Source organism: Cucurbita pepo, chromosome 4 (assembly GCF_057944985.1).
Source record: "Cucurbita pepo subsp. pepo isolate OVF chromosome 4, ASM5794498v1, whole genome shotgun sequence".
NCBI lineage: Eukaryota > Viridiplantae > Streptophyta > Magnoliopsida > Cucurbitales > Cucurbitaceae > Cucurbita > Cucurbita pepo.
In genome coordinates this window covers 3436033-3446318 of record NC_141801.1, presented here as the reverse complement: position 1 = coordinate 3446318, position 10286 = coordinate 3436033, and the positions used below count along the sequence as shown (strand labels likewise).

The following is a 10286-nucleotide window of genomic DNA, read 5'->3' as shown; positions in this document are numbered from 1 at the left end:
CATAGTATATGGTATGACCTGACAAATACTTCGAACATTTTGTCAAAGTTATTAAAAGACACTCGAAAATAAATTAAAATTTAGTTTTACATTCAAAATCCAAACAAATGGTCGAATAGAGCGAGAAGTTTAGAATTCGACCCTTAAAATTTTAAATTTGTGAATTAAAGGGTTATTTGATGAAGTCTTAAATTCATCCTACAAGAACAAAATCCTATGAAGTGAGTTTTTTCTTCCATAGCAATGGTAAACGATGTCTTTAGACGTTGGTACGGAGGCTACTTTCTTATAGGGTCGATTGTATGAAAATGAAAAAAATATCTATACATGATAGTGTTGTAGCGTAGATCTCACTTAATGCTTAGGTACATGTTAAAGTGATGAACGTGGACCTATATGTTGAACACAAATTCTCTTTGTGGAAGACGCTCGCACTAGATTATAAGACACTTGATAGAATATTATTACAATTTGCTATTTTTTTTAGATTGTTTGGGATGAAAAACTTGGTAGCGTGGAGGGTTATTGTAACATATCAAAGCCACTGCTAGCAGATCATGTCGGTTATTGTAACATATCAAAGCCACTGCTAGCAGATCATGTCCTCGATGGGTTTTCCTGAGTTATTGTAACAACCCTAGCCCAATGTTAGCAGATATTTTCTTCTTTGTGTTTTTTCTTTTAAGGTTCTCAAGGTCGCAAAGACATCTACTAGAGATGTTTTTCCTTTTAAGGTTCTCAAGGTCGCAAAGACATCTACTAGAGATGTTTTTCCTTTTAAGGTTCTCAAGGTCGCAAAGACATCTACTAGAGAGAGGGTTTTCACACCCTTACAAAGAATACTTCGTTCCCTTCTCCAACCGATATGAGATCTCACAATCCACCATCCTTAGGGGTTCAACGTTTTCGTTGACACACCACCCAGTGTCTAGCTCTTATATTATTTACCGCTAGCAAATAATGTCATCTTTGAGCTTTCCCTCCCTTCTGGACTTTCCCTCAAAAGTTTTAAAACGTCTCCTAGAAATAGGTTTCTACACCCTTATCCCTCTCCAATCGATATGAGATCTCACAATCCATCCTCTTCAGGGTCCAACATCCTCACTGGCACACCGCCCACTATTTCGATCTAATACCATTTGTAACAACTCAAGCCTACTTTTAACTTAGGCTTTTCCCTTCGAGCTTCCCCTCAAGATTTAAAACACGACTATGAGGGAGAAGTTTCCACACTCTTATAAAAAAAAAAAATTCATTCTTCTATCCAATCGACCCTAAGATCTCAAATAAACGTATCTTTATTCCTAAAATAACTAAATCATTTTTCTAAAATATATAGTTCATACAATTATTCAACTTTTAACACTACATGTATGATGGTGATACACACCCGAAGAACCCAACGACATATTTTAAGTCCATTCGAATATAATCATTTTAGTTTTAATCATGATTGCCGTAGAATTGAATGAAAAGTAGTTAAAAATATTATTGTTTATTAACTTTAAATTGTATAAAATATTTACATGAAACAATTAAATTGGGAGGCATTATTCTATAAATGGGACAACATAAAAGCTTCAATTATTCCTTCAAAATGGCCTTTGTTGTGTGACCCTTAAGCATTAGAGAATTGGAATATATCAGATTTGACAAATAAAATTTAAACGTATGCTTTTTTTTTTTAAATTAAAAAAAAAAAAAAAAAAAAAAAAAAAAAAAAAAAAGAATAATGCTATGAAGTGTCAAATCAATTACCATTATTAAATATTAATTAAATAAAGTTAAAATACTATTGATAGATACATCTACTCCAATATACTCGGTGGTGCATTTATGACGATAGTCTCTAAGTTTGTGTACGAGGACAAAAAGGTAATTTTCGAGAAGAGATCGACGTTAATGTCAGCCTTCACTTTCTCTCCAAACCATGATTACCAAATATGAAATTCTGTACATGGACAAATAGGTAATTTTCGAGAAGAGATCGATGTTAATGTGTCAGCCTTTACTTTCTCTCCAAACCATGATTACCAAATACGAGATTGTGTACGAGGATAAATAGGTAATTTTCGAGGATAGATCGAATATAATGTCAGCCTTCACTAGAATCCAAACCATGATTACCAAATACGAGATTGTGTACGAGGATAAATAGGTAATTTTCGAGGATAGATCGAATATAATGTCAGCCTTCACTAGAAAAACAGTTCGATAAATGTAAATTCTAGTGATGGAAGATGTAGGAAGGAGGGGTTTACTCAAAGGGCAATTTAATGAAGAACGGATGAAATTAGTTTCGTACTTTTAGATTCTTAGAGGGTATTTTAGTCTTTTTCTTCGATCCTAATTAATAATTGAACAATTATCTTTAAAGTTTTAATATTAAAATAGACAAAGACGTATCATATTATTAAAATATTGTGAAAATAGAACATTATATTAAAAAAAAAAACAATTTAAGAATCATTTCCAGTAATCCCCATGATGTTTGGCTACTATTTTGGGATTCCCAATTCCGTTTGAACATTTCATTGTGATAAAAAGTATGGAGAACGGGTACCATTTACAAACTTTACGCTACCTGTTGCAATATCGATTCTTGTTCTAACCAACGATATATAGATTCCACAATTTCCTTTGAACGCCACCAATTCCACTTTCATTGTGATAAGAAGTATGGAGAACGAGTACCATTTACAAACTTTACGCTATCTGTTTCAATATTGATTCATGTTCTAAGAACGATATGTTTGTAATTTTAATGTTTGAAGTTACCATTTTTAATGTTAATATTTATTTTCAAAACTAATTTTTGAATCATTTAATGCTAAAGTAGGCATTTCATAAGAGTTTGGCCAAAAAAAAAAAAAAATTAGTCCAAAAAAAGCCACCAAACATGCCCTATTAACTATAAAGAAGTATAAGAAGTGAAGTGTGGTTGAGCGTAAGCTCGAGATGCTTCAAATGAAGATCAACCAATGTCGAAGTTCATCTCCGATCTTGCTTAGCCTTTCAAACAACGTAGTGGGAAACTTATTAGCTTGTTGGGTGTCACAATTGCACTCTTCAATGATTATGTAACATTTGTTTTAATCCAACTAACAAGTCATTCGTATAAAAATCGGGCGTAGTCTTTAGTCTCGGTTCACGTTTTGAAAGAAAATGAGCAGCCGTACAGGAATGTCTTACCTTGACTTGAAATAGAAGTAGTACGTGACTCGAGTATTTAGAGAAATATAAGTAACCCACTATTGAGGTTAAATACAAACACATACAATTTCATGAATGGGACCTATCATAATAGTCTGTTTTCCTACGGCGATTATCTTAACGGGCAGCTTGGATGTGTAATTAATTTCCTACACACGGCCCACATGTGCGGGTATGAACCCACCAGTCGGTTCGCACACCTCCTGTACTCCTTTTTTTGTCGGGCAAGCATTCTCTAGTAGCTCTTGATGCCGGACACCCATCTGAAGTAGCGGTCATCATAGTAGCATTTTTGTTATTATATTCACTAGTATCAACTCTTGCTTCAAATCTTCCATTTCATTCTCATATGTTTTTAGCCTATTTTTAATCGATTCATTTGGCTAATGATATAAAATTACTGTAATTTACTATCATCCATATAAAATTATACGTCAATTACTGTGATTTATTATTTTTGTTTTTCTGTTTCTCTTTGCAAGAACTGTGATATTTTGGCGGGTAATTTTCACCATTTTGTTTTTCTCAAATGTGACGTTTTTTTTTGTTTCTTTTCGAAGGAACTGTGATATTTTGGATAAGGAATGGGTTGACGGCCTTCGGGTTGATTTTCGTTTTTCTCAAATCTCACATTTTTTTTTTTTTGGTAGGTGAGAGAAGTCATTTTTTTTTTCTCCTTCTCCAATCTCACATTCTTTTTGTTTTTATGGGTCAGTGGAGAGAACTCATTTTTTTCATTTTTTTCCTTTTTTAGGAAAAGGGACGAAAAGTTAGTGGAGAAAGGTGGAGAGGATTGTTGTATGTTTTTTTTTGTTTTTTGAACTATTACGGATATTGTTCTCCATTCGACTGTTCATTTCGGGCTTCCCTGAAGTTTTTTTTTAAACTGAGAAAGGTTTCCACACCCTTATAAAGAATGCTTATCGTTCCCCTCTAGAATCTCACAAACACACCTTGGACAAACATGACTGTGACATAGGACATAGACTAATAGAGATGACAAACACATACAAATGCACAATTCTCAACAAAAGTAGCAAAGAAAAAAAACCCTTAAAAAGGATACGTAATCCAATTCCTAACTCGCCCTTACCAAGGTCAAAACCCTAAACCAACTTAAACAAGACCGAGCACGACACTGATATGCAACTCCCTATGTTCATCGATTCAACTCACATCAAACGTCACATCACACGATGCTTCATTCAAAACCATTCTAGTATTTTATGTATATTAGAACAATATGATCTCTTTAGTAGTCCCCCACTACAATAATTATTCCATGAAAGCCACTACAATAATTATTGGAGATGGAATAATTCAACAAAACTTTACTATAAATTATAAACTATGAAAACTATTATTTGTTCAAACTTAGAGTTAAAAAAAAAAAGAAAGAACATTAAATCATGCATAAGCCCCATGCTGTATGCATTCCTTTCCCAGCACAAAGCCACATAAACGCAATGCTAAGTGTAGCAAAGCTTCTTCATCAAAAGGGCTTTCACATAACATTCGTCAACACCGAATACAATCACAAGCGTATACTCAAGTCGAGAGGTTCGAATTCTCTCGACGACTTACCGAGCTTTCGCTTTAGAACGATTCCTGATAGCATGCCCGTGGCCGACGACGACGACATCGACGCCCCGCAAGACCTACCGACTCTTTGTATCGCCGTCTCCAATGATTTCTTAGCTCCTTTTTGCAGCCTTCTTTCTCAACTTAACCATGATGATGATGATGATTTTCCTGTTGTTAGTTGTATTGTTAGTGATGGTTTTATGTCGTTCACTATTCGAGCTGGTGCTGAGTTTAGCATTCCGGTGGCTCACTTTTTTCCGTTTAGTGCTTGCAGCTTGTGGGGATTTAGCAATTTAGGCGAACTTGTGAAGCGAGGGATTACTCCATTGAAAGGTAACCATTTACTTTTGTTTTACGTAGTAAGTTAAAAAATATGTTTTTAAACACGGACAAAGTCGTTCTAAACGATGAACACGACTCTCCACGATGGTATGATATTGTCCACTTTGAGCATAACCTCTCGTGGCTTTGATTTAGGCTTCCACAAAAGGCCTCACTCCAATGGAGAGAATATTCTTCGATTATAAACCCATGAACATTCCCTAAATTAGTAGATGTGAGACTTCCATCATCAACACCTCTCTTCGAACAAAGTACGCCTCCCCTTAATCGAGACTCGTCTCCTTTGGAGTCTTAGTCATTTTTTACTATGCCTTCAAGGAGGGTTGACTCCTCTGTTCAACATTTGAGGATATTGACACGACTAAGTTTAGGGCATAGCTCTGTAAAATTCCCGCTAAACTTTGCACAGTATCTTATAATTACCCTTGAACGTACAAAAAAATAAAAAATAAAAAAGTTAAAAGTTAAAAATACTATTACATATATTAAAATCCTTAAAATAAAATAGGAAGATATTCTATGAAAGGTAAATAAACGTTTCTGTTGTACAATGATAACCTTTTCATAAAGGTTAAAAGTGTTAAAATTACCTTTTGGTAAACAGTTTCTGTCATACACGGATACTAACCATAAATGTATTTTTTAAACTTTTTTTTTAAATTCGGAGGTATTACTGAAACTTTTAAAGATTTAACGATATATTTTAAATAAAATACAAAGTTCACGAGTATTTTCATTAATTCAACATGTTTTTCGTACTGTTCATGAGTTTTGATTTGCAGATGAAAGCTACTTGACGAACGGGTACCTCGAAACCACCATAGATTGGATTCGAGGGATGAAAAACATCCGACTTAAAGATCTACCGAGCTTCGCAAGAACAACGAATCCAAATGACATCTTTCTAAATTTTGTAATTCAAGAAACAGAAAGAACAGCAAAAGCTTCAGCTATTATATTGAACACTTTTGATGCATTAGAACAAGAAGTATTGGATGTTCTTTCTCAAATTCTTCCTCCCATTTACACCATTGGTCCAGTCCATTTGTTCACAGACAAAACAAAGGAGAAGAAATTAGAAAAAATAGCTACAAATCTTTGGGAAGAGAATCCAAATTGCCTCGATTGGCTCGATTCGAACGAACCCAATTCGGTGGTTTACGTAAATTTTGGTAGCATAGCCGTGATGACAAACCAAAATCTTATCGAATTTGCATGGGGACTTGCAAATAGTGGGAAACCCTTTTTGTGGATCATAAGGCCAGATCTTGTTATTGGAGTCGAAGATGATTATGATTATGATTATGATTATTATTCGACGATTTTACCAATTGGGTTCTTTGAAAAGATACGAGGAAGAGGAATGATAGCGAGTTGGTGTGCTCAAAAAGAGGTATTGAAACACCCATCGGTGGCGGGATTCTTGACACATTGTGGTTGGAATTCGATTATCGAGAGCCTTTGTGCGGGAGTGCCTATGATTTTGTGGCCTTATTTTGCTGATCAGCCCACGAATTGTCGATATTGTTGCGTGGAATGGGGGATTGGTTTGGAAATTGATAGCGATGTGAAGCGGGATGAGGTCGAGCGATGTGTTAACGAGGTGATGGAAGGGGAGAAAGGGAAGGATATGAAGAAGAAAGTGATGGAGTTGAAGAATTTGGCTGAAGAATCTTGTAAGTTTGGAGGTTCTTCTTATTGCAACCTTGATGAACTTATACTCCAAATACTATCGAAGGATCGAACGTGAAGTTTTGTAGGTTGTGGTCGAGAAATAATGGGTCGGTGTCGTATGATTAATGAGCTTTTGTTTACATTTGTATGAGAAAATAATGATATCAATACATGTCGTGACATTTCAATGAAAAACATGAATAAACGTGGAAACTGGATGCATATTAATTATATGCGTACGATCTACTCACATGCACATGGACCCATTAAGCAGGCTCGTTAAAGTACTTTAAAGCCAATGAAAATCAATGGAAAATAAATGAACGTGCATAATATCTAATCTATTATTATTTTAGGATACAATATGCCTGCGGTCGTGGATATAGAATGAAGCCATCTAGCAGCTTTAGGAGTCTAATAGACCTCCTCAACTCCCATATATGATTGTGGTGACGTTTAGATTATATGTTTCGTGCTTTAAGTGATCGATAGGATTTCCCTAACAAGCGTGCACTAGAGAACTAAATTAAGATTAGAGCGTTATAGCTAGAGCGGTTTACATGTTGACCTAGGTCCGTACGTTTGTAGTAGATATTGCACCACAGAATCATGAGCAACGATCAAAGGTATAGACCTATGTGCACCCAAATAGTGGATTAGCTCGAGCTGTTGGTCTTAGACATTCAGGATACACGAAACAAGTTTTAAACCGCCTAAACGTCCTTAAAAACCTAGTAGACCTCCACGACATCCAAGAATGACAAAGGTATATGTACTATGTCATTAGTTTAATGGTGCCATCAAGGGCCTCCACTACCATTTCCACTCCAGTACCAGTACTATGGAGCTAGGCCTAGAATGATTAAGGTAGTGCTCCAAGGCGACTAGTCGCCCAACCTTGTGGAGAGCTGCGACAGTAAACCTACCCTGAGAGGCCGTGGAGTCACACAAGTTGACTCAATAGCTGGCAAGCATAGAGGGGTTGCTCCCCCAACTTTGGGTGTCATATGGTCTTGTGGAAAGGGTTCACCAGCTAACATCTCGTAGATAGCGAACTGACTAGCATACATCATACTAGAATAAGGATATGATTACAAGATAGCGTCTCAATCTAGGACACCGGTTTAATACTGCTTAGGCAAAGCAAGCTATGAGAGCATAAAAGTAATTCTCCCTAGAGATGAGACTTGTCATCTAGAAGACCTGTAACACCAGAAAAGGGTGTACCGCTCGAAACTTCGAGCACCCCTGATGCTTAGATAGTAGTATAGACTTGACCTGAACTTCCTAAATCTCAAAGTAAAGCTCGTGGATACCTACTAGAATAAGGATATGATGAGAGCCTACTAGTAGGGTTCTTACTAGGTATTTTTATTCTCATCCCTTTTCTTTTGCTTTTTTGTCGGGCGTTCGCAAGCTACCAGTTGAGGTGGAGAAATATTCAACAATTATTCAGTTACAGAGTGGGTCGTTCAAGTCAGCCCGTCCTTCTATTTAAGTCTTTTTTATTTTGTTTGTAATTATATCCAAGTCATATATTTAGATTTAATTTTGTATTTAATTTTGGTGTTGTTGTCTTTGTTTCGATCTAAGTTTTATCCATTTTTTAGTTATTATTTTCTTTTCTTTTGGTCTTTGTCTTTTTATTCACAAGATTCAAAGTCTCGAAAATTGGGTTATGACACGAATTCACTTACCATATAAACTTCATCCCATGTTTCTGAGCTTTTATAAGTTGATTATTTCTAAATTCAGCCTTAACGGGATCTAATTCCACCTACGACATTCGAATCAATCATACAAACGATCTTAGAACTCATCTACATATTACAACTATCTAATTGTCCTTGAGTGAGTCCAAAACACTCAAAACATGTAAATTGGTATAAAGCCGAGTCAATTAAGCCAAAGAAGTTGTACGATTCGAAGGGAGCCAACTGGGAGTGGCACAAGTTGTATAAAGGGGATCGACTGGGAGAAATAGGGGTATACATGGGTCGGGTTGGATTGGGTCGAGGAATTTTTTTGGATCAACCCAAGTTCAGGTTGGTTGAATTGGTAACCCAACCACTCCGAAATTATTTCACAACCCAACCCAACCGCGTAGAGGTGTACATGATCAGTTGGGTTGGGATGAACGATGGTCGACTAGAAATTGGACTATGTCGAATGTCGTGGACCGAGCATATGTCTAAGCCGGGTCACATATTAGGCCCTTTTGCCTTGTTTGTTCCCAAAATTTGTTTAATACAAACAAAAGTGACGGTGAAGTAATGATATTCTCTGAAAAGAAAAAAATCCAAACTTTTTGACTTGAAAACAGGTATGGTGAATTGGGAATAAAGCCTTCGTAGCATCAAATCTAAGCTAATATTTCCATTTCAAACACATCAAGCAACGAATCAGAACCCTATTCTTCTCTATACTTTATAGCATATGCTCCAATAAAGACGATTCCTTTCGGACTTTGGGTTACACATCACTCGCTTTCGTTGTTCGAGAATGTTCGAAGAACTCAAAACCTCCATGAAACCAAAATAACTAGGGTTGTTCGTGGGTCAGGTTGAGTCGGGTCAGGTTAGATCATTTTGTAGATCCAATCCCATTCTTCGGATTGTAAATAATGAACCCAGTACAACCCAACTATAAATGTTTTTTACTTGGGTTGGTTTGAGTTGTTCGGGCGCTTCTCCAAATTTTTGTTTTTAATGAAAGTAAAATGTTAGCTCGTAAACCATGATTGTAGTTGGATTGATCGGATTTCTCGAGTCATCATATTTTTTAATACCTCTAAAAACAATACATCAAATAACGAGAAATATTCAATACAAAATAAAATAAAACCAAAGAAAAAGATTAAAATGACGTCGTGGACTAACCTAAGCTCTGCAGAATAAAATGCAACTACCCTAACACATGTTCTGTGATTTTTGATGCAACGTTGTCCGCTGTCGTCAACCGGACAGATGTGTCTTGCCTTTACCTAAAATATAAAAATAGTACAATGATTGAGTATTTTAAGAAATGCTCGGTAGGTGACCTCACTAAGATCAGTAATGCAAACACAAACACATGTAATATGAATGAGACTTATCGTTTAAAACCGTATTCTCGTAGAATGCTTTTCAGCCCAGACAAATTGGATGTATATTTACTGCTCTACACACGACCAACATGTGCGAGCATGGGCCTACTAGACGGGCTCGCACACCCCTTGGACCTTCGGCTGGTCGGGCTAGCATCTTTGGTACTGTTGTCAGACACCCATAAGGAATAACGATCGTTGTAGCGTCATGATAAACATGATGATCATTTTCCTTTTCATACCGTATGCGTTCGTACTCATCATAAAAGGGAAGTGTTCCGATGCACACGAACATACATTTATACATGAGGTCCCAAACATTTTCCTTGGTAAATACATCATGCAAGACAACCCCTTAGAAAATCGTTTCATTTATAGCATAACCCTT

The 10286-nt window shown here is 36.2% G+C and overlaps 1 protein-coding gene across 2 annotated transcripts; it reads left to right on the top strand.

The window, feature by feature from the left end:
* The first annotated feature begins 4581 nt into the window (after positions 1 to 4581).
* LOC111792261 (7-deoxyloganetin glucosyltransferase) lies at positions 4582 to 7044 on the top strand. 2 transcript variants are annotated; one of them, XM_087123421.1, is made up of 3 exons: positions 4582 to 4773; positions 5072 to 5130; positions 5922 to 7044. In XM_087123421.1, the coding sequence occupies exons 1-3, from the start codon at positions 4643 to 4645 to the stop codon at positions 6887 to 6889; spliced, it is 1158 nt and encodes a 385-aa protein (XP_086979547.1). In that variant the 5' UTR covers positions 4582 to 4642; the 3' UTR covers positions 6890 to 7044. The 2 variants fall into 2 exon arrangements, with proteins under 2 accessions (XP_086979547.1, XP_023529389.2); XM_023673621.2 differs by having other exon boundaries at positions 4582 to 5130.
* Positions 7045 to 10286: the final 3242 nt, after the last annotated feature.